The following is a 25,427-nucleotide window of genomic DNA, read 5'->3' on the forward strand; positions in this document are numbered from 1 at the left end:
AGGTCTGTATGAGAGGGAATGTTTTGCATGGAAAGGATGGCAACTGTCAAAATGTAAGTACTATTGTTTGTGTATTGGTTTAATGTGGATGGAAGTGTGTAGCTGTCCTTTGGTGAAGATTAAATCAACATCAAAGAAAGTGGCATGGTATTTGGAATAGGACCGTGTGAATTTCACTGGATGTAATTATCCCAACAGCCTAGTTCAAAAGCAGATTTCCTGGGTCATCACATCCATTCCTGGTACTGCCAATCAATCCAAAAAACAACTTCAAAGCACTCCACTTGACACCCAGTATTATCCTTATCTTGAATGTATTAATCAGCTGCTTCAACAAGGCCACGACTTCCCAAAATCATGCCCTGAAATATGATCCATTCTGTCTGAGATTTTGCCTACCACACCTAGTATAGCTTTTCATCGCCCTCCTAATCTCTGCAATATCCTTGTCAGACCCTATGCTCCTTCTGCACCCATCTCTCTATCCTATGGGTTCTACTGCTGCGGCCATCCCCACTGCAAGACTTGCCCTGTACACCCTCCTACAACCAGCTATTGCTGACCTATAACTGGCAAAATATGTACTTCAAAGGTAGAAATGACACATTTCATATACCAGCCTTTATGTAAACACTGTTCACCCTTTTACATTGTCGTGACTACCACCCAGTTATCAGTTCAGGATGAATGGGCACAGGCAGAGGGTGTATACCAGCAACACACAATATCCTGTTGCAGAGCATACTCTACAACATGACAGTTATGACCTCGATGCCTGTTTCACCACCCACACCATCTGGATTCTTCCATCCAACACCAGTTTCTCAAAACTCCGCGTTCTACAACATGTCCTTGGTTCTCACCACCCACCTGGCCTTAATTTACATTAATTCATTCAGTCTCAGCATTTCTTCACAGTAACAACTCCTTTCTTCACTCCATTTTGGTTTTCTACATCTTTCATTTTCTGGCCTGTCTATTTAAATATTTTTAGTATCACTTAATTGTAAAACTGTTCTGAACATGAACTACTTGTATATTGTTTCCATTTTTCTGTACATGTGGACTAACCCCAAAGAGGAATAGTAAAAAAGTTGTACCTGTAGTTTATACTTTTCATTTGAGTTAGACTTGGTAGGCAAGTGGTCATCAGGAAGAGGAGTTATAATTTTGGAACAACTAGCAACCTTCTTTGCTTTACCTCATATTCTCCATTACTCTTTATCAAGTGCCTTATGAGCAGCATACAAAGCTCAGACACTCTTGTCATTAGTATTAATTCATTCAACTAGTATATCGACTAGAACAATAGTTCAGGTAGGTTCCTATATTTTTCAATTTTGAAATAAGCCTGTAAAAACTATCATGTACACCTCCTTCCTCAGAAGGCCACTTCCTAACAACCATCCAATTTTAACAGTGAAGGTATCCCTATACATATCTTCATTCTTCTGCTTTTATGTGTAGGTCTTGCTTTCTTTCATATAGCTACCCTATTCATTACATGGTTTATATATAAGGCTACAGTATCCTGTTTAATATTATAAACCACTCTTCTCTCTGCTTCTGTACTTTTGAGATAACTTACTTGTACTCTGTTCAGAATCCATACTTAATTACTGAGTTTCCACACCACTGTCTCTTAAATATACTCCTCTGTGTTCCTTTCAGTGTGCCTAAGGCTTAATTTGCTTATTGTAAAAGTATCGTGCTGCTGTTGCTCTTAATTACTCCAGGTAGATCTCACCTTTACGTAAGCTCGGCATTCGATTACTGTATGAGGGTGTCTTTCAGCTTTCCTAATCCTTCACTCTTCAGTGTGACAATGCTGATGTCCAGCATTCATGCAGTTAACTTTGAAAGAATATTCTTATTTAGGTAATATATCTCTTCCTTGGTCTTATAGCAACATTAAATGACTGCAAGTTTATTACTCACAAGAACTTAGTAATCCCTAAATATCCTCATCTTATAGTTATATAGGTGTTGTGAAAAATTACACAGTAAATTGTCATCCATCAACTGTTAGTGTCTGTTATAATCAAATACCCACAAATTATTAATATTTCATATGGTAGCAAGTGTCCCATTATTTGATCATTATAAATAGGTTAGGAAAAGGAAATATAATTTAACAAAGATAGGATGATAGGAAATGGGATAATGGATAACTGGGGCCTTGCAGGCACCACTCTCCTGAGGTAACTGGCACCTATCATTTCCGTGTGCCTGTGATGTTGAAGAGAGTTCCCAAGACATTATCCTGGATACAGCAATCGACCCACATACCTGAGTTTGCTTAATATATGCACGAGGCTGTCTGCCTTCGATTTCAAAATCTACCTTTGTTTCTTTTAGCTCTCAATGAATATTTAATGTTTCTATTTGTCATAATGTGAACTTTACACGTAAATATGTAGTTAAACCTGAAACTATAATTACATTATTAAATGTTAAACACTAATTCAATTATACTTCATTGTTTTTTGTAAATACCACCTGTCATAGGGCAGCTAAAATCTGAGTTCTCATTTTTAAACCTTGGGCAAAACTGTTATAATTTATATTTCTTCAATTGAAACTTGTATAAAAATTTAGCAGCTTTTCCTAAATAGGCAGATTTACCACTATATCTGCCATGGGAGGTGTGTTAATAATGGATTCAGCATCAGGTTCAATCTGTATTTCACATAAATTATAACTGCACTCCTCCAAAGTTGACGAAGTGGAAGACAGAAGTCTATTTTATGTTTTGAAATATTTAGACTGACAGTCATGTCTGAGGCTTGTTTTGATTCAATATTTAACGGAACAGAACCTGTAATTAATGGATTTACCTCAAAATCAGATTGCACAATACACCAGAATGTAAAACCTTTGCTAAATTGCACAATCTAGCTTGTAAATGAGATATTCAATTATTAATTTCTAATTTTTCTTCACATGATTTTGTGATGTGCTTTACAAGTCTCAGGTCCTGGTTATCTGTTTTGTCTTTTAAAATAGCACTAGTGATTTATAGTCTGTTATTAAGTTCATCAATTGTTTGTTACTTTGCTCATCCAAAGCTTTTTCAAATGTAATATCTTGAGCTTTGATGTTCCATTTAATTCAGCCTAATTTGCCTCTAGGTTAACAGCTCACCAGACCGAGAACCCAAACTTTTCATCTTGAGATTTGTTACCTGCATTAGTAACACATAATCTAACATTTACATCTATGTGATTACTCTGCTACTCGCAATAAAGTGCAGAGGTTTCAGTGAACCACCTTCAAGCTGTCTCTCTACCATTCCACTCTCGAATGGCACGTGGGAAAAATGAGCACTTAAATCTTTCTCTGTGAGCCCTGATTTCTCTTACTTTACCATGATGATCATTTCTACCTATGTAGGTGGGTGTCAACAGAATGTTTTCACAGTGGGAGGAGAAAACTGGTGATTGAAATTTCATGGGAAGATCCCGTCACAACAAAAAACGGCTTTGTTTTAATGATTGCCACTCCAATTCCGTATTATGTCTGTGGCACTATTTTGTGATAATACAAAAAGAGCTGCCTTTCTTTGAACTTTTTTGATGTCATCTGTCAGTGACACCTGATGACGATCCCACACCACACAGCAGTACTTCAGGATAGGGCGGACAAGCCTGGTGTAAGTAGTCTCTTTTGTAGACCTGTTGCACGTTCTAAGTGTTCTGCCAATGATTCGCAGTCTTTGGTTTGCTCTACTCACAACATTATCTGTGTGATCGTTCCAATTGAGGTTGTTTGTAATTGTAATCCCTAAGTATGTAGTTGAATTTACAGCCTTCAGATTTGTGTGACTTACTGCATAATCGAAATTTAGCAGATTTCTTTTAGTACTCATGTGAATAACTTCACACTTTTCTTTACTCAGGGTCATCTGATGACCTTACAAGATGGTAAATGACAGCATCATCTGCAAACAATCTAAGAGGGCTATTCAGTTTCTTTCCTATGCTGTTAATATAGATTAGTAGCAATAGAGGGCCTATAACTCTTACTTGAGAAATTCCGGATATTATTTCTGTTTTACTCGATGACTTTCCATCTAATACTACAAACTGTGACCTTTCTGACAGGATATCTCGAATCCAGTCGCACAACTGAGGCAATATTCCATAGGCACGCAGTTTGGTTAGAAGATGCATGTGAGGTACGGTTTCGAAAGCCTTGTGGAAATCTAAAAATATGGAATCAATTTGACATCCCCTGTCAATAGCACTCATTACTTCACGAGTATAAATAGCTAGTTTAAGTCGGCACTTGACTTATCTGTTTTGGTGTGTAAGTCAGCAATAGCCTTCAACACCTCTTCCATCTTCATGGTTCTCACTGTCCTACAGTGAAAGTAATAATGAGGTTGCAACTAATATTTTCCTGTTACTATTTGTCGTGGTATTTAGACAATATTCCATTGGACACAAACAATAAACCTTTGATTGTAATATCCACTTCTAATTGCCCAATAGCACATGCATCACTACCATCACCACTACAACCAAGCTATAAATCAGCCTGGATTAAATACAGCTCACCACACTTGATTCAATAGCATGGCTTGTAGCAATGCTGACAGAAGTTGGATCACAATGCCGGAAAATTGCTGAAGGTTGACATGCGGCTGACACAGTTGTTGCTTGATGCCATGGTGTGTTTGGGGAACTGGTGAGACAATCATAGTGCTTTTCTAGTTCCATGTGCAGTTTCGATTCATATACTTTAATAACTTCTTCTGCAGTGTAATTGTTGGCAACTGAATTAATGGTTATTCATTGAAACACCAATTCTTCTGACGCCTGTTAACTCTTCTTACACATAATTACTTAACATCTTCACTGGACTGTTATAGCTGTTGGACAGCTTGCTGCAGACAACAGCATTATTTTTCCATGAAATTTCATGTCACAACTGCTAATTTCTTCTGAATGTTCTATTAATATTTTCTTCTTATTCAAATTATCTTGATTCTCGGCACAGAATTCATCCTGGATTGTTGTCTATGCCTGAAATAATAAGTACTTGTGTACATTCAGATTGTGAATGTTGTACCTCTCAAATACTGAACAGCTGCTTCTTGAAATACTACTCAGACAAACTGTGTAGTTATTCTTAATATATATCTATTCACCAATGCCGCTGTTCTTGTGCTGGACTCTGGAAACTTTAATCAGTTCTTACTTTCTGCCAAATAATAGAAAGTATTTCTTCTGACAACAGTACATCATGTCTTTTGTTACAATGTTCACACATTCGATTTGATGTTACATAAACTCACTCTGAAATTCTGTATGAATCTGACAGGCTATGCATCATCATATGTCCTCCATGATGTAAATACCACTGTCAAGGAACTCCCTTTATTTGATAGCACATCATGCTTCTGTGAGCCAGGACATCATAGCAAGGAATAACGGCCTAATTGGCAGGTATGACAACTGATAGCAAAACTGCCATTGTCGTCCCACCTTGGGGACGCATGGCAGCTGTCTGTCCTAGTGTACATGCACAAATGACAGCAGACTTTACAACCATTTGAAATTCTAAAGTAATTAGGTAATAACAAAAGTAGTCATTCATCAGATAGCCAGGGGTTGAATAACACATTGCTTTATCAAACATGATATGTTACACCATATGCACAGTTGTACAAATTTATGAAAGAGTTGTTGGAGTTGCATAGTCATTACAATTTTGTGTCCATCTTATTTTTCATGAGTGAGTGAGAGTTCTGTACTACTTTTTTAGAAAATGCCCCCCAAAACTTTATCTTGGAAGTAATTACACAACCCTATAGTTGAATGAAACTGATAGTCTCGTAAAAGCTTTGTGTAACACTTTTAGAACATTTCCTGGTTGAATTAAAGGAAACAGTAAAATGCTTTTTAGTGTTTCTGAAGGGGAAAAAAGTAATAGTGTTTATAAAAATTTATTTGTTCGGGAATATACAGGGTGAACCAGAACTCCACCAACAAACTTTCGGAAGTTGTTCAGGGGTACCTTCTGAGTATTTTGAAACAAGGGACCCACAGTCTCTGGCAACTTGTTACAGAGTAATAATGTAATTAATGTTTATTCAGTTTGTTACTATAGCCATCCTTTATTCTGTGAAAATACCTTCACAATACTGAAGAAGCTTGTAAATATGAAATAACAAAAACATGCAACACGCAACACAGAGTAATGCAACAACCCTCAGACACAGCACTGTACTGCCATGTGGTTGTGATTGCTCAGCATAGTGTCATCAGGCTGGTCTTCCATTGCATTCAGTGAGCTCATACACAAGGCCCATTATTGGCCAACTCCGCGTAATGTAGCTGTGTCTCACTATTAACAAGAAGTAGCACTGCCAGAAGGACAAAACCCAAGACAGAACTGAGTAGTACTGAATGCAAGCATAAAAGTGAAGGGTGAAATGGGTGCACATTATTAATAGCAACAGGTACCATAAGTGAATGGAAACAAGTTAAGTAATGCTTCTGGTGATTTTGCATGTGGTAACAGCATAGATTTTCTATAGATTTTTATTTGTATTTGTTACTGCTCTTGATCTTCAACTTTATCTGGACACAGTTATTTTTTTATGCTTGCATTCTAACAGTCATGTTATGTAATATCATAATCCAAATACTAGCCAACCAATATATACACGAGGCATGTTCAGGATTCAAGTGTATTAGATTTTTAATTTTTTTAGAAAAGGTATTTGGGGAAAAAATCCACAATATTGTTGATACACAGGTTAACTTTTTTTCCACATAATCGCCATACCATTCAGTGTATATGGTGAACTGTAGCACAAGCTTCTTTATGTCCTCCTCGAAGTACTCTCCTGCCAGCTCCTTCAGAACCTCTTCTGCACTTGCTTGTTGGTTGAAACTTTAATTCCACTAATGTTTGCCTTCTGGGAGGTGGAAAAGTTGATGAACTGAAGGCACCAAGTCAGGGGAATGACGGGGGTGGTTTAGAACATCCCATCCAAATAAGTCTAAGAGTGCCTTGGTGGCTAAGAATGTGTGAGGATGGGCGTTGTGGTACAACAAGCACATTCCTCTCATCAGCATTCCCCTCCTTTTGTTTTGAATGCTCCTTTTGAGTGTTTTTTAGGCTCTCACAATATCATTGTGCGCTGATGGTCTCCCTCCTCCCCCCAGAGGCAGAAATTTTACAAAATGGTGCCATTTCAGCCCCAAAACACCAAGGCCATGACTTTTTTTTTCCTGAAGTTGTGGTTTTGAATTTTTTAGCAGATGGGGAATTGGTGTGATGCCACTGTGACGACTGTCTTTTTGTCTCAGGTGTGTAGTGAGCCACCCTTGTTTCATCCCCAGTCACAGTAGAGCTCAGAAAATCCTCGCAATCCAATTCAAGTCACTCAAGAAGCTCATGGGTGCTGTTGGTCCGATTTTTCTTGTGCTCTCAGTCAGCTGTTTTAGGACATATCTTGTGCACAGTTTCAGTATACTAGTATTTCTGTCTTGTATAAGAGAGTTGCGGAAGAATCACAGAAATTTCATCCACTGTCAATCAGAGGTTTTCCAGAACAGTGCCCTTGATTTTTTGCAACAACTCATCAGTCAAAATGAAAGGTCTTCTGCTCAGCTGTTAATCTTGAACATTCATTCTGCCTCCACTGAATTCCCTTTTGATGGGTGCTATTCCTTCTGCGAGCAGGAAGTGGATCACAGTACGTGGCTCACACATGGCAGGATTTCTTACCAACATCTGTCATGCAACTGGACACCACAAAACTGTGTGTTCCTGTGATGTTTCCTCTCTTCAGGGGACCTGCCGCCACCCTTTTTTTTCTTCAACAACTCATTGTTGCCAACACTTAGAAGACCAAAAAGCCCAGCCCATTATTATCACAGTACACTCGCTTTCTGAATATGCCTCTTAGATAACAGACAGCATACTGCATTGTTGCTCCCACAGCTTTTATAAATTAAACGGATTATCTATCTTTCAGGCTTCCTTATATAAATCTGGATGAAATTGGCATTATGTACTTGTGCTGACTTGGAGAATTTTCAATAACTGCCATAATGACTGATAACTTAAGCCCTTTCGTGTACTGGGCACAAACGGAGAATTGTGTGACACTGAAGGTTGATTTAAAAGATGTAAAGGTATGGATATATGTACAGTTTAACATTTGTTGTAGCGTCTTCTCATTTTGCAACACTGTTAACATTTGTATGTGTTTGCTTTCTTACAGGATCCACAAATAAAACTTACACCAAATAAACTACAGTTTTCTGCCCATGGCCAGGGTGCTAAAGGACCGCACAGCTACTCATTTTCATTGGATTTCCACTCTCCTATTGATAGAGAGGTAAATGTTAAGCTCTTTAAGCACAGGAATACAAGAGAAAAAATTTTGTTGTTTGGAATTGTGCTAACTACACAGAAACGTATGTAAAACTACTAGGAGGTGTTGTAAGTCCAAATATTCACTGATTTTATTTATTATGTTTCCTCCCCCTCTTGAGTCTCTTGTTGTGTATTCATAATGTTAACCCCCAACTGAGTGGATATTGTATTTTGCTACTAAAATATATGAAAGGTTGTAATGTTCCTTTCATCCATCCTCAGAGCTGACTTGCCACATTCCAATTTCAGCCACTCTCAGTATCCACACACACTTACCAACGTGTGATGTGCAAAGCAAATTAATGCTGCATGTTGCTCTGCAGATTTACTCAGAAATGTTTATTGGTAGACCTGGATTAATTCTCTGCACTGCTAAACTTATAAACACAGTCTAAATAAGGGTTGACAGCCTCACTTTGTACCATGATGTATTACAATTTCAGATTCAATCCCCCTCAGGAGCTCTTAGCTCTTTCGTGAGTTCGTGTATGGTGCATGTGAAGCTACGAGCTGTTGTGGCACCTATATCCTTCCCAGGCTCTATTCCCTTCCTCTTGCCTCACCCTCCCTGTCTTCTTCCTTCCCCCCTGCCCCTCCTTCCCCTCTCTGTGTCCTTGCTTACGCTGGCCTGGCTGTCATCCTGGTTTCTGCTATCTCTTATGGTTTTATTCTGATTTTTTTACATCAGCATTCCTTTTCGGCATTTTTGGTTCCTTTTTGGGGTTTGACCTCCCCTTCTAAATTTTGTCTCCACAGTGTGAGCCATCTGGGGAAGAACACCTTACTTAGCGTCTTCATTGTGTGCCCTTTTGGTTAAACCCCCTGACAACACAGGGATCACAGTTCTGGTACTTGCACTGCCACTTCTCTGTGTGTGCCTAGGAGTGATTGTTTGTCAATCTGGACCATCAGTACCACTGGCTATGGCCGCCATGCCACGTGGCCTTTGCTATATCTGGGTGGCACTATGGGGAGAGCTCTTGATCGGAGTGAATGGATAAAAACACATGTTTTGCGTACAAAATGTAGAATTAAGCTCCAAAAATCTGTCCATTCTTCTATGTCTTCTCTTTAATTGGAAAAGAATCCTTTAATGCTGTTTCTTATGATCCTGTGGCGTGCCCTTACCTGGCTATCTTCTGGGAGGAGGGCCAGGTTTGCTGGCTTACAAGGGGAGGCCGCCAATTGTGAAATTCAGATTCGATTCATACTGCGCATAACTAAAGCTCATGGCCAGAGGTGTAATGTAGCAAAGCACCAAGATGCACTTCTCAGCCGTTGTCGAGAAAATCGACAGTTAAAAGAAACCGTAGCGGTGAAATACTCTCTACGATTAGTAATTTTCTACAGCGTGGTGGTGCAGTGGAAAGCGCTCGGGTTCGTAATCCGAAGGTCGCCGGATCGAATCTCGCTCCATGCAACTTTTTTTGTAGTATTTGTTTTTATAATTCACGGCAATCAGTTTCAACAATTATGCATATAATAAGTTGTTGAAAGTCGTTTGTCGTGGAAAAACTGGCGACTTCGAACATCATTATGTTTTCCGCAAACAAAGTTGTATTTCACAAATGTTACTAATTGTCTTCATAATGTTAACCACGTATAGTTAACGGAAGACGTAGAAACGAATACGTATAGCGTAAGTCAAACGTTCGAATTAGAATAGAGACCCCACGAACACAAACTAGCTGTGGCAGGTATGAAATATAAACTCCGTTACTCGCTCGTTACACTTGAAGGACAGATGTTGAATGGGCCGAAACGAGCCGCCCCATAACAGCGTAGTTGCCTGCTAACTTCGAAAGAAGGTAGATGCGGTCCCTAGCCCAACTTATAAAATCGTCGAAATCAGTGCGGACGGGACAGCTTTGGTACACCCTGTTAAACAAACGGAAAAATGGAGGTGGTACAATTGGAGAGCGATCCGCCTTGACCAACATGCATAAGCAGTTCATTAATTTTATATATATATATATATATATATATATATATATATATATATACCTGATGAGGCAACAGTTTGTTGCGAAAGCTTGAATTTTGTGTGTATGTATGTGTCTGTTTGTGTTTCTATCGACCTGCCAGCGCTTTCGTATGGTAAGTCACATCATCTTTGTTTTTATATATATATATATATATATATGTGTGTGTGTGTGTGTGTGTGTGTGTGTGTGTGTGTGTGTGTGTGTGTGTATACCCGTCCTTTTTTCCCCCTAAGGTAAGTCTTTCCGCTCCCGGGATTGGAATGACTCCTTACCCTCTCCCTTAAAACCCACTTCCTTTCGTCTTTCCCCCTCCTTCCATGTTTCCTGATGAGGCAACAGTTTGTTGCGAAAGCTTGAATTTTGTGTGTATGTATGTGTCTGTTTGTGTTTCTATCGACCTGCCAGCGCTTTCGTATGGTAAGTCACATCATCTTTGTTTTATATATATATATATGTATATATATATGATATCAATATAATGGAAGGAAACATTCCACGTGGGAAAAATTATATATAAAAACAAAGATGAGGTGACTTACCGAACAAAAGCGCTGGCAGGTCGAAAGACACACAAACAAACACAAACACACACACAAAATTCAAGCTTTCGCAACAAACTGTTGCCTCATCAGGAAAGAGGGAAGGAGAGGGGAAGACGAAAGGAAGTGGGTTTTAAGGGAGAGGGTAAGGAGTCATTCCAATCCCGGGAGCGGAAAGACTTACCTTAGGGGGAAAAAAGGACAGGTATACACTCGCACACACGCACATATCCATCCACACATACAGACACAAGCAGACATATTTAAAGACCCGAAATGGTTGTTTAAAAGGTGAAAGGAGCTGTTTGTGAACTAGAAACGGTGGATATTATAGCGGCGGTAGTGCTGAAAGCGGCAAAAAAAATTTTTTGGTTATGGTTTGGAAGTGGGTTACGTATTGTTGAGTATATATATAGGCGGGATAAAATAGTGCAGATTACGGTAAAAAGGAGAAGGTGAATACAAAGTGAAACTACTGGCAAAAACAGAAAGAGGAAAATAAGACGACAGAAAAGATTTCGAAATGGAACAGTGACAATAACAAACGTAATTGTTGGATTCAAATTAATGATATCAATATAATGGAAGGAAACATTCCACGTGGGAAAAATTATATATAAAAACAAAGATGAGGTGACTTACCGAACAAAAGCGCTGGCAGGTCGAAAGACACACAAACAAACACAAACACACACACAAAATTCAAGCTTTCGCAACAAACTGTTGCCTCATCAGGAAAGAGGGAAGGAGAGGGGAAGACGAAAGGAAGTGGGTTTTAAGGGAGAGGGTAAGGAGTCATTCCAATCCCGGGAGCGGAAAGACTTACCTTAGGGGGAAAAAAGGACAGGTATACACTCGCACACACGCACATATCCATCCACACATACAGACACAAGCAGACATATTTAAAGGTCTTTAAATATGTCTGCTTGTGTCTGTATGTGTGGATGGATATGTGCGTGTGTGCGAGTGTATACCTGTCCTTTTTTCCCCCTAAGGTAAGTCTTTCCGCTCCCGGGATTGGAATGACTCCTTACCCTCTCCCTTAAAACCCACTTCCTTTCGTCTTCCCCTCTCCTTCCCTCTTTCCTGATGAGGCAACAGTTTGTTGCGAAAGCTTGAATTTTGTGTGTGTGTTTGTGTTTGTTTGTGTGTCTTTCGACCTGCCAGCGCTTTTGTTCGGTAAGTCACCTCATCTTTGTTTTTATATATAATTTTTCCCACGTGGAATGTTTCCTTCCATTATATTGATATCATTAATTTGAATCCAACAATTACGTTTGTTATTGTCACTGTTCCATTTCGAAATCTTTTCTGTCGTCTTATTTTCCTCTTTCTGTTTTTGCCAGTAGTTTCACTTTGTATTCACCTTCTCCTTTTTACCGTAATCTGCACTATTTTATCCCGCCTATATATATACTCAACAATACGTAACCCACTTCCAAACCATAACCAAAAAATTTTTTTTGCCGCTTTCAGCACTACCGCCGCTATAATATCCACCGTTTCTAGTTCACAAACAGCTCCTTTCACCTTTTAAACAACCATTTCGGGTCTTTAAATATGTCTGCTTGTGTCTGTATGTGTGGATGGATATGTGCGTGTGTGCGAGTGTATACCTGTCCTTTTTTCCCCCTAAGGTAAGTCTTTCCGCTCCCGGGATTGGAATGACTCCTTACCCTCTCCCTTAAAACCCACTTCCTTTCGTCTTCCCCTCTCCTTCCCTCTTTCCTGATGAGGCAACAGTTTGTTGCGAAAGCTTGAATTTTGTGTGTGTGTTTGTGTTTGTTTGTGTGTCTTTCGACCTGCCAGCGCTTTTGTTCGGTAAGTCACCTCATCTTTGTTTTTATATGTATATATATATGTATATATATATAAAAATTGCAAAAAACGAATAATAAAAAAATATTGCATGGCGCGAGATTCGATCTGGCGACCTTCGGATTACGAACCCCAGCGCTTACCGCTGCGCTATGACACTGTAGAAAATCATTAATCGTAGAGAGTATTTCACCGCAACGGTTTCTTTTAACTGTCGATTTTCTCGACAACGGTTGAGAAGTGCATCTTGGTGCTTTGCCACATTACACCTCTGGCCATGAGCTTTTATTATGCACAGTATGAATCGAATCTGAATTTCACAATTGGCGGCCTCCCCTTGTTAGTGTGAATCGCTTTCCCCACTACCTGGCCTGCACCAGGACTCACAGGATACACTTCCACCACCACCAAGCCATTATTTTTTGTGGAAACTATCTAAAACAAGTTTGGTGAAGTGACATATGGGAGTAAGAAGTGGTCAGGTTCACTGTTGAACAAAACTACTTCTGCCACCCAATCTCCCTGTGGCCAGATAGTCATTTTACCTTCACACTGATGAGGAACCTTGGCCTAATCTGGAATGGCCGGGTGTTCTTTTGTTTGGCATGTTCAGAAAAACTGTAAGGACAATCACATCCATACTAGCGCCTTATTTGAGGCGGGTACCCTCCCAGGCTGCTATACAGTGGACCCTCCCTGCAGTGAGTGTGGATACTCACTCCATGAGCCCCCCCTTCCCCCCCTTCCCCTCCCCTCCCCTCCCTGTGTTCTGTCACTCGCATATGTTAATTATCGTGACCATCACTCTCCATGCTCACCAGATTACCCAGTTTATAAGAAGGAAAAGAAGATACAGGAATGATGATTTATCCTACTCTGAGGGTCATTGAAAATATGATCGTTTCACCCTTTGTGTGTGACATCTAATTTTGCCTCAATTGTGTCCTGTCCCTTTCCTCCCTCTGCCTTATCCCAGTTCCACCCACTTCTCCTCTCCCCTTCCTTTTCCCTGTGGTTCCCAAGTGCTCTTCTCTGGGTGCCACACTCCCTAACCAGCTGGCGAAGTGTCCCCCCTCCTTTGATGTTTGATGCCTACCAGTGATGCCCCAAAGATGTCACCCTGTACTTATTGGTAACTGATGGTGACCTGATTGTGTGACCAGTTTATTCAATGGAATTCTAAAAGATACTGCTGTCACCTTTTGGAGCAGCAATTCCTTGTTTTCTTTTACTCCATAGCTTCTGTAGTTCTCCAGGAATCTCATTATACTGATGCTCACTCACCGACCATTTGTGGGTCCCGTGCATTGTGTTGAAACTGGGTTGGCTCTTGGTGGGCTTCCGATGTTAATTCATGGATCCCCCTACTTTGCACCACTTTGGGAGCAGTTGCCATCCAGGTCCACTAGGATACTGCAATCACAGTTTGCAATCTCTCGCTCACTTCCCCTCCAATGCTCCCTTCATTGTACTGGTTGCCAAATGATGACCTCTGTGATAGTGACCTCTTCCAATTGATTCTCTCATTTCCTTCCTGTCTCCTGATATGTCCAGGTTATCCTGCTTTCCATCATGTCAATTGGCCTCTATATTCTTCCCACGTCATGTTTACCACCTCTTTGTCAGGTAGTGTTAATGCAATGGTCCGTGATGTGTCTGATATGATTATTTCCACTGCCTGCATTGCTGTTCCACACTTGATGGGCCCCTTTTGCCCCTCGCCAGACTCTTGGTGGAGCACAGCCGTTGCCATCACCATCCCCGATTGCCTTTGAGCATTGCAATGCCTTTCCTTGGCCACTCTTACTATCTTTAAATGCCTTCATGCCAAACATCTGGCCTCTGTAGGCCTGTTTTTCACCCCTTCTCTGTATGTGGATGATTTCTATATCTGGGCTAGTTGCCACTTGGTGGCCTCTGTGGAGCAACAGCTCAAGGATGCCATCCGACGTTCTTCTGCGTGGTCTCTCACACACAGTTTTCATTTCTCCCCACGTAAATCATGGGTGGTGCAGTTCTGTTGCCTTACTATGGTCCATCCTGATTTGCAACTCCAATCTCGAGGCCCAACACCTGAGTGCAGTCCCCCATTTCAGCTTGTTGGCTCTTCTTTTTGACAGCAACGTTACTTGGTTGCCCCGTCTCCACCTTCTGAAGATTCGCTGTTTCTATAAGCTATGCTTCCTTGCCCACACCTCTTAGAGCATGGATCGTTAAACTCTTCTACACCTTTATTGGGCCTTAGTTCCACCCCATCTGGATTGTGGTTGTCAATTTTATGGTTCAGCTGCCCCTTCTGCACTTCTCTTCTTGGACCCTGCCCTTCATTTTGGCATCCATTTGGCCACTGGTGCCCTTCACACTAGTGCTGTTGATAATGTTTTGGTAGAGGCTGGGTTTACATCCCCCCCTCCCCCCCTTTTCAGTTCAGCGACCCTAGCTTCTGGTTTCATATGCCATCATGATACACTCTTTCCCTGCTCACCCCCCATGACTTTGGGGTGTTGCCCGCACACTGCCGACCATCTGGTGGGTTTTACCGGTTCTACATCTACATGGATACTCTGCAAATCACATTCAAGTGCCTGGCAGAGGGTTCATCAAACCACCTCACATCTCTCTGGCGTCATTTCAATATTCACTCTTTTTTCCTGAAAATTCCTCGGCCCCAGATTCAGATGAATGTCTTTTGTTGGAGTCTGTGAAAGCCACCATTGCTCAAGGGGTTTTCCATTGTTTGTTCTGCCTGCTCTTACGAGAATTTCAGAATGCTATTATTTTTTACAACTGTTGCTCTAAATCTGTGAAATATGCCTTCATGTCTTCTGTTCACATGAAAGTCTTATCTCTTGCCTGCCATGTCCAGGGTGTTTACCACGTAACTGATGGCCATTTACTTGGCACCCTGCTTTATTCAATGGTCCTCCCTCACCATAGTTTGTTATCTATGGAGTCAATGAGTGTCCAGCAAGCTATCACCCTGTGTTTTTCCCTCCACCCTGTTGTCCCTGCCATCCACAACCTTCTCACAAATCTTGAACATGCTGCTGGGGTAATGAGCTTGTGGCTCGTTGGGCGGGGGGACAGAGAGCAGGCAGCCACCTGCCCTCCCCCCCCCCCCCCCCCCCATTTCCATGACCCATCTGGGGGCAGATTTGTGGCTTCAAATTCCTTTTCGCTCAGTCATATGCCTACACTTGAGGGGGTGGGAGTGGGGAGCAACCTCACTCCCACTGTTTAATAAACTTCGTGTGTTTCAGGGGACTCCCGCCATGTGTAATTCTTTCCTCTGCCCCTCTTGGCGAAAAATCTACCATCCTCTGGCATCTTTGTGTCAGCCGTACCAGATTGACCTTAGTTCTTAATTCCGTAATGAGCTGCCCCCCTCCTCCCCTCCCTTTGTATTTGCAGCCTCCCATCATTGTGATCTATATTTTGCTTGACTGACCCAGTGTTTTGGTCCTTTGCACTAAATACATCCTCCCACTGTGCTTGTTCCTGGTGTTAGCGGACAACTCTTGCATTGTTAGGCCCGTCCTCAGTTCTCGTTGCAAAAGTGGTCCATCCTCCAGAATTGTTGTCCATCGTTTAATGTTGCTGCCCTTTTTTGAGGCCTTCGGCCTTGCCTCCACACCAGCCTGGTCCCCCCCCTCCCCCCCCCCTTTCTCTAAGTTTTGTCTGTGGTCTTTTGCGCTGTTTTATTTTCCCTGTTCTTGTGACTTCTTCCTGGGGTTTTGTCCCAGTTGTGTCACCACCATGGTATTGTGTGGAGATCAGGATGGATCTTGGTGGTGCTAGTGCCCCATCTTGCTGGGATCCTTGCTATCACCACTCCCGAGTTGGCTCCCCTGCCCCCTCTACCCCGTATACTCTTATTGCTGCTGCAGTGCTCCTTCTGCATGTTTGTTTGCCAGTTTCCCATCAACTGGAATGTGGCGTTGTTCCTTCCTTAGTTCCTGCCACCTGGTATAATGGGACCAATGACATCACTATTTGGTCCTCCACCACCACCAATCAACCAACCAACCAAAGTCAATAATTAAAACCTTGTAATTACTTTCTAAAAGCTTCTGAAATATGGGCACACCTCTAACAGTTCATAGGCTGCCTCTAGCTGTCTCGAGCAACTTCTACAGCTAACATCTACAGCCAACAAAACAGGAATACAGTTGTAAGTCAGGAGGGAGAAATCACTCAAAAACATCAACTCAAATTTCCACTGAAACAAATGGAATTTATTGGCATCAGTTAAAGCTTGTAAAATCTGCTTCTTTCATTGAACATCACCTTCAGGTATGTACTTTAAGTGGATACACAACCTGGCATAAGACATCTGCCCACTTAACATCTACATGCTCACTCACATAGAAAAACCAGAAAATAACTAAACAGAATTGTGCACCTGTGGCCAGGAACTCATTTTCCAATTCTCTCAGATTTTCTGTACTGGAAATGCTCTACGAGTCACTAAATCTCCCAACCAAAATTCAGCAAAACTTCCACGTAAGTGCCTCACTCCAAAAAACTCTCTCTCCAAGACTGACAGGAGGGCTGCAGAGTGACCTGTTTGCGAATACCAAGCTGCGTTGTTAAAGTGACCTGAGGAATCCGCTACTGTATGTGCAGCCTAGTCTGTCTTGTGACTTAGTACATACACCCAGCAAGTGATTACTTGCATGACAGAATAAATTTGCTTGCTTTTTCAAGAATATTTGAAAATGTTGTGTGCAAACATCTCCTTAAGCATCTGACTGCAAGTAGTATATTGTCCAAGTCACATTTTGGGGTCCCTATGGGTTCTAATGTAGAGAAAGCTATTTTACATGTATAATGAGACTGTACTTAATTCGTTAGGTAACAAATTAGAAACTACTGTTATTTTCTGTGACCTGTCAAAAGCCTTTGACTCTGTGAATCACAGCATTCTCTTAAGTAAATTAGAATATTATAGTGTCACCAGCAGTGCTGCGAAATGGTTCAAATCTTACCTAACAGGAAACAAAGGGTGTCACTGTGAAATACCTGTGCAGTAAGCAGTCTGTCTCCATCTGATTGGGAATTAATTACACGTGGTGTTTCTCAAGGTTTTGTGATTGGCCTGTTTCTTTTTTTTCCCCATATTGATGACTTCTTGTCAGTTATGTAGCCAGATGCTAAGTTTTGTTTTGTTCACAAATGATACAAACATTTTAGTAAGTAAACAGTCAAGTACAGATTTAGAAATGACTGTTAATCAAATTTTCACTGAAATTAATAAGCCATTAATAAATGGTGTAAAGCTAATACACTGTCATTAAATTTCTGTGCATGTCATACAAATAACGTTATTGAAGACATCACAAATTTTGAGAAACAAATTATAATTTTGGAGGAAGAAATTGTAACTGCTGGATATGATCCCACCTGCTTTGTTACAATACCACACATTCTTGTAAAGCTTTCAAAAATATAATCCTGTCACCAAATAAACCATGCGTTGCTTCAGTTTTAATCCTTTCAATACTCCATCAAACACACACACACTGAAATGTGGCAGGTGTATTCTTTAAACCAAATGACATGCACCAATATTAGTGCTAGACTGATGAACTGGTAAATGCTATTTTTGGACAATTTTCTGGATAGTAACCACGCTGCAGATCTATCATTGTAAACTGCCTGTATTGCTTGTAGTTATCCAACGTTTCTGTAATGTTTTGTATAAGGTACACATCTGTAATTGTTCATTTATTCAAGTACCTTTAGTCACAAAAATACGATAATCTTGTTTGGATACAATCGCTATTGGTGCACCCCACAGGCTAGTGCTTTCTTCAAAGATCACATCTTGTAGTTGTAGCTGCTAAACTTATCCATCATAGATTGGAGGGGATTGGGTACCCAATAAGACTCCCATATACAGGCAGTTAATTTCCAGTTTGTACTGTGTGCTTTGTTACTGGAGTTGCCAATAAAGCCTCTAATGTTTCAGTAAGTGTTCATATTCTACCAGCAATTCTTCCTTGCCTTTTCTACCAACTCCTTCTAGAGGAGCTAGTTTTCCTTGCAGTGTGGATGTGGAGAAACTTGTGACTTGCCTCAGTTTAGAGTCCAAATATCTTTTGTCCAATTCTTCCTGTAAATAAATAATGTTAGTACCAGGAACCATTTAGATAACACGCTGTGTATAGTTCCAAAGTTATCTACTCTGATAGGCACTACCCAATTTCTGTTTAACTCTGGTATGCACTCCACACTCCGTGAAACAGTGAACCTTGTCGAGCTCCTCATTTTCCTCTAGAACCTCTACTACTCATAATGTATTCACAGACAAATGCCCCCCCCCCCCCCCCCCCCCCCAAGCAGCTCGCCACTCTTTGAAGGGTTTGTGCTAGGCTACAATGGGGCCCCAGCCTTTGCAGCATCTTTTCCCTTCAGTACTGCATATCTATACTCTTGCCATTCTGTATCCCTTCCCTTGGGGAACCTGTTTTTGGGAATGTGTTCTGCATTTTCAGTAGGTGATGTCAAAACAGTCTCTCCAGTATTTTTCATTCCTTTTTTTATACTTCATTCTGCTTCTCCTACTCTTCCTCCGCTTTGGCGTTTGAGGTTCCTCATTTTCTTCTTCCTTCCTGTGTGCTCCTGAAGGCCAGACCATGCTTCTGATGCATAACAGGTGACTGGGTAATGCATAATTCCCAGCCTTGGGTCGACAGGTAGGGTTCGCACTTACACCCTGGTACACGCCAGGCCAGGAGAGGTGACTATGTGAGATGCTACCTCCCCAAATTGCCAATTGGTATGTCTGTCAGATATTTGGTAGGTGTGACCCGAGGTGTTGAACAATCACCTACCCCCCTCCCAATTGGAAGGAGCATACTATCAGAAATGCTGGCTGTTATGAGGGATTTTCTTGCAATGAGTCAATCGTGTTCTTCACAATCAACATCTACTAAACATAACCAGAATGAAGCTTAAGATTCGAACATCCCCTCAGCTGCGCCACAGTTCCTCATGGTTTCACGTACTGAAAATGGTCAGTCCTTTGTTACGGTAAATCCATTTATTATTCAGAAAGATGCTGATGAAATTGCCAGCCCTGTGAAATCCTGCTCTCATTTATGCAATGGCACTTTGCTTTTGGAGACTACTTCTGATACTCATACACAACTGCTTGCGGCTTTGCTCCTCCATGGCTATCCTGTTCATGTCGAGGCCCATTGAATGCTGAATTCTTCCTGTGGTGTTGTTTACACTAGGCTGCTTGATGGTCTGACTGAGGTATAAATACAGACATACTTCTCTGATCAGGGTGTCATTGCAGTCCATCGGGTGATGAAAAAGGAAAAAGATGTCCTTAGTGCCCACACGCATTCTTTTTCTCACTTTTAGTGGAGTGGTGCTTCCATCAGAGATCAGAACAGGTTGTGAAGTTATCACAGTCTGACCATACGTTTTGAACCTGATGTGCTGCTATCAATGTCATCATTATAACCACACTTGAATGTCCTGTCGACACCCGGCCAAATGTGTAACTGTGGTAGGGATGCTAACAGCGATCATATGCCTTCTCCCCACTGTATCAATTGCAATGGTGACCATCCAGCCTCCCCCTGAGATTTTCCCATGTGTCTCGATGAGCGGTCCATCCAGGAGATGTGGGTGAAGAAAAAGTGCCTTACCTGCTTGCTCGCAAGTTGTTGGCTAGTTGGAAGCCCTGCATTCTACCATCTGGCACCTGCAGTACTGTTCTTGTTACATCCCACTCCATGAAGGACATTGCCATGCAGATATGCGACCCCAAATTCAGCACTGTGGTTGTAAAATCGCCCATTGTCATGGTAGCATCCCAGTCTCCTCCTACAGCTGTGCAACAAGCCACCAAACTTTCGCCTCATGGGTCAAAGTCACCTGCTACACAACCGGCAGGCTGGAAATGACAGAAGGAATACTCCCGCAAATGCTTCTTATTTCCCTCCAGCCAACAAGCATGCGAGTCTTCCTCTGCCAACTGGAAAGGCTCTAAGAAATCGAACAAAAGCGGACAGTCTTCCCCTTCGCCAACTTGGAGATCCTCATCGACAGTTTCGTCATGTGATACTCCCACCCAGCTAATCTTCATATCGCCGGTGTGCACCGCCAACCGTTTTTCTGTCCTGGACTTCACAGACCAACAGAGGGAGAATGCCATTACCTCTGTAGATCTCGTGCAGCAGGATCCTCCAGCCTCTGCACCCTGTAGCAGTGAGTCTTCAAAGGCTGGCACTCTGCAACCAACAAAGCAACACTCCTTAATTTTTCCATCCTCCCTTTTCTCCTACAATGGAAAGTTCTCAGTCTTAGATCCAACTAAGAGGACTTATGGCTGCCCTTAGAATTGCAGCGTCCACTTGTTCCCTGCATCCAGGAAAAAAAATTGCAACCTCGCCCATTTCTTTCCAGTCTGCTTCCCACCTGAAGATTCTGCTACAATCTGTTGCAGTCTGCATTTTCCTTCCTCGCTTCACTTTTTCCCTTTGTACCATTTACACACCTCCATCATTCGGCGTCACCGGGGCAGACTTCCTCCAGCTTATTACGCAACCGCCTCACCCCTTTCTGCTGTTCAGTGATTTTAATGCACACTAGCCCCTTTGGGGCTCTCCCAGAACGCGTCACAGAGGTGCCCCCTGGCTGACCTCCTCAGTCAACTTAGCCTCATTTGCCTTAACCTAGGAGCACCCATGTTGCTTTCAGACTCAAAGCATAGCTATTCCCTCTCCTTCTGCACTACCGAGCTTGCCCATTGTCTCGAGTGGTCCACTCTCTCCGACACATACTCGAGTGACCATTTCCCTTGTGCTATCCATTTGCTGACTCCTACCCCAACTCCGGCACACTCAAACGGCAGCTTTCTGAGACCAGCAGGAGGCTTTACTCCTCTCTGGCGACCTTTGATGAGCAACTATTCCCCAATTGTGATGACCAGGTAAAATATCTCACAAATATTATCCTTACCACCACAGAATGTTCCATTCCTTGCATTTCCTCTTTAGCTGGACTGAGGTATGACACAGATGCAATTCGCGCATAGAGACATGTTCTCCACATTTTTAACCATCATCCTATGACAGCAAACTGCATTCATTGTAAACAGTTGTGTACACAGTATAATCATGTTCTTCGGGATAGCAGAAAACTAGGTGGATTTAATGTACTAGTTCTTTTAACAGTAACACTCTCTCTTCTGTCTTGTGGGCCAACCTCCGGCCTCTCTCTGGACCAATTCCATCCCACAATTTCCACCCTGGCTGTAGCAGATGATATCATAGTGGATCCTATTGCTTTCTCCAACACCTTGGAATGATATTTTGTGGAGATTTTGAGATCCACCCTCTGTCACCCTGCCTTCCTCCATCGGAAATGAGTGAAGGAGGCTCAGGTGATACACTTCTCTTCTCAGAAACATGAGTGTTGCAATGGTGCCCTTACTATGATAGAGGTAGATCAAGCTCTCACTTAATCCCAATCCTCCATGCTAGAGCCAGGTGGTATTCACATTCAATTGTTGCAGAACCTTTCTCTTGTGGGCAAGCATTTTCTGCTTTATATGAACAGTTTCATCTGGGCAGAGGGCATGTTTCTGAGACACTGGCGTGAAGCCACTGTCATATTTTCATCTAAGCCCGGTATGGACAAACATCTTCCTTGTAGTTATCGCCCCATTTCTCTCACCAGCTCTGTTTGCAAAGTGATGGAACATATGATTCATGCCTGGCTGATATAGTGGCTCGAGTCTTGCAGCTAACTAACCACTGCACAGTGTGGATTTCAAGCATGCCATTCTGCAATTGACCAACTTGTCACTTTGTCAACCCATGTCATGAATGGTTTCCTGCAGAAATATCAGCCAGTGGCTGTGTTTTTTGATTTGGAGAAAGCCTACGATATCTGATGGAGGAGTAGTATCCTCCGTATTCTCTACGCTTGGGGCTTCTGTAGCCACATGCCCCATTTCCTTCAGGAATTTTTAAAAGACTGAGTTTTCAAGGTATGTGTGGGTTCTGCCTTGTCTGATACCTTTATCGAGGAAAACGGCGCCTCAGGTCTCCGTCCTTAGCATCATCCTCTTTGCTATCCCCATTAACCCTATTGTGGCCTGTCTTCTACCGAGCATCTCGGGCTTTCTTTTCATTGATGATTTTGCCATCTGTTGCAGTTCTCCGTGGACTTGTCTTCTTGAGCAGCACTTTCAGTGATGTCTCGATTGTCTTTACTCATGGAGCGTCGACAATAGATTTTGCTTTTTGACTGAAAGAACGTTTGTATGAATTTCTGGTGGTGCAATTGATTTCTTCCACCATCTTTACATCTTGGGCCTGTTGCTCTTCCGTTTATTGAAACTACAATATTCCTGGGGCTCATACTTGATAGGAAACTTTCTTGGTCCTCCCATGTGTCTTACCTGGCCACCTGCTGTACATGGTCCATCAATGTCATACGTGTCCTCTACGGTACTTCCTGGAGAGCAGATCAGAATACCATTCTCCATTTATACCGGCTGTTCAAAACTAGACTATGAATGTTTTGTTTATTCATCTGCGTGTCCATCCGTCTTGCGCCGTCTCAGTATTATCCACCATCATGTCATCCGCTTGGCCACTGGTGCCTTTTACACTAGCCCGGTTGAGAGCCTGTATACAGAAGCCACCAAACTATCACTGTCATGATACACAAGCTACTTGTCTGCCATGCCTGGCCACCCTTCCTAAGCCACCTTCTTCAGTGACTCTTTTGAACACCAGTAAGGGGCACATCCCTCTTCTGTCACCACCTGGAGTTCACTTTCAGCTATTGCTCCAGCAACTTAATTTCGTGCTATGTGCCACTTTCCCAATGGGCATGAACCCTTCGCCACCTTAGTTTCGTGTGACAGCCCATGTTCACCTTGACCTGCATTCACTTCCTAAGGACACTACTCCAGTCTTTTTCTATCACTGTAAGTTTCTCACTAGCACCTTTGTGCACACTGACCGTGTTGGTGGGTGTGCCTTTGTGATTGGCATTGACGCTTTTTGTTATCGGCTTCCAGAACACTGGTCATTATTTACAGCAGAGCTCTTCGCCCTGTATCAGGCCACGCAGTACATCTGGTGACATAGGCCTTTCAATTTTGTCATCTGCTCCAACTCTCTAAGTGCGCTTCAAAGCCTCTGTGTGCTGTACACTGTCCATCCTTTAGGGCAACAGTCCCAGGAAAGCTGTCACTTGCTTGTTCTTGAGGGACCCACAGGGATGTTTATGTGGGACACTGGTCTTGTCGGCCTAATGGTAAATGAGACCACTGATGCTGCTGCTGAGGCTGCAATCCTCGTACATCAGTCTGCTAGTTCTTCCATTCCCTCTGATGATATTTGTGTTGCCATCTGTCAACTGGTGGTGTCACTTTGGCATCACCAGTGATTCTCCCTTCGTGGGAACAAGTTCCGGGAAATTAAACCTCTCCCAGCAGCTTGAACAACCTCCTCTCAGCCCTCTTGCCATGAGGAGATCATTTTATCTAGATTGTGGATTGGGCACTGTCTTTTTAGCCACTGCCATTAGTTAAGTGGTGCTCCCCCACCACTTTGGCTCATTGCCCTCAAACTGTGATGGTTTGCCACTTCTTGATGGAATGCCCCTTTTTTTTTTAAATCACTTATGTTCTCGTTTGTGTTTGCCGTCTGAGTTATCGGCCATTTTAGCGAACGACACGCGGGCTGTCAACCATGTTTTACTTGTTATCCGTGGTAGCAATATGGTGGAGGACATTTAATCTGTAGTTCATGACCTCTCTTTCTCTATGGTGTAATTTATGAATCTTTCTCCAAGTCCCTGTTTTTAGCTGTCTTTCATTCCGTGTATGGGGCTTAACGTGTAGTTGTTTTTAACTCCTTTTTTGTCTTAATGTTGTACAGTTCTGACATGTCCCTGTAACATGGTGTAGTCATTGCCTACCTGAGGCAATAGTTCCACATAGGCCTGGAAGTTCCTCTCTCATACCCAAAAACTCAAAACCGCTGATCCCAGCATATTTAAATTATTCTTGCCTATCCCAATCAACTTGCAATTTGACAAGTTCAGCTTTGTAGTGTTGACAATGGTCACACTTGCCACTCACAGCTACTTTCTTGTATCCAATAGAAACTTATTTTTATTTTCCCCACTGAGCCAGCTAACCAAAATTTCAATACTGTTGTCACACGTGGTTTAATTGCGCTCACATTATGGGTAGCATCACAGTGGCCATGAAGCCCCTGTTTCTGTTTAATAGTCGTGTCCTTACCAACCTGTACCCAACTATTTTTCCCTTTTGTAGATAATTCGCAACACTGCCAAGCTTATTTGCCCACAGTTGTTAGACTATAGTTCGCTGCATTCCTGCCATATATTACCCAGTCAACCACACTGATAACAAGTGCTTTCCGTGTTGAAAATTCCTTTCTTGTATCCCATCTGGGTTACCACATAAATTTCTACTAACATTTTTGTGGTTGCTGTAGCTTCACATAGAGTCTTTGGAAACACTGTTCTTACTTTCCAAACATCCCAAATGTGTCTCATACCCTTTGCTCTGCCTCATAAACAGTACCTCATTAGCACTGTCATTGTCCATTAACTTGTAGGTGTTAGCATTGAGCTTCATAATTCTGTGTGGGATAGACACTACTTACCCCCTTGCCTT

At 42.1% G+C, this 25,427-nt stretch overlaps 1 protein-coding gene across 6 annotated transcripts in view; it reads left to right on the forward strand.

The window, feature by feature from the left end:
• Positions 1 to 25,427, forward strand: part of LOC126412875 (very-long-chain (3R)-3-hydroxyacyl-CoA dehydratase) — a 162,715-nt gene that overhangs the window by 38,400 nt on the left and 98,888 nt on the right. For all 6 annotated transcript variants that reach the window (XM_050082751.1, XM_050082750.1, XM_050082756.1 and 3 more), the window contains exons 2-3: positions 7,994 to 8,153; positions 8,243 to 8,359. In XM_050082751.1, the coding sequence (XP_049938708.1) occupies positions 8,070 to 8,153; positions 8,243 to 8,359 (201 nt within the window). In that variant the 5' untranslated portion in view covers positions 7,994 to 8,069. The remainder of the gene's footprint in view (positions 1 to 7,993; positions 8,154 to 8,242; positions 8,360 to 25,427) is intronic.

This window comes from Schistocerca serialis, chromosome 7 (assembly GCF_023864345.2).
Source record: "Schistocerca serialis cubense isolate TAMUIC-IGC-003099 chromosome 7, iqSchSeri2.2, whole genome shotgun sequence".
NCBI lineage: Eukaryota > Metazoa > Arthropoda > Insecta > Orthoptera > Acrididae > Schistocerca > Schistocerca serialis.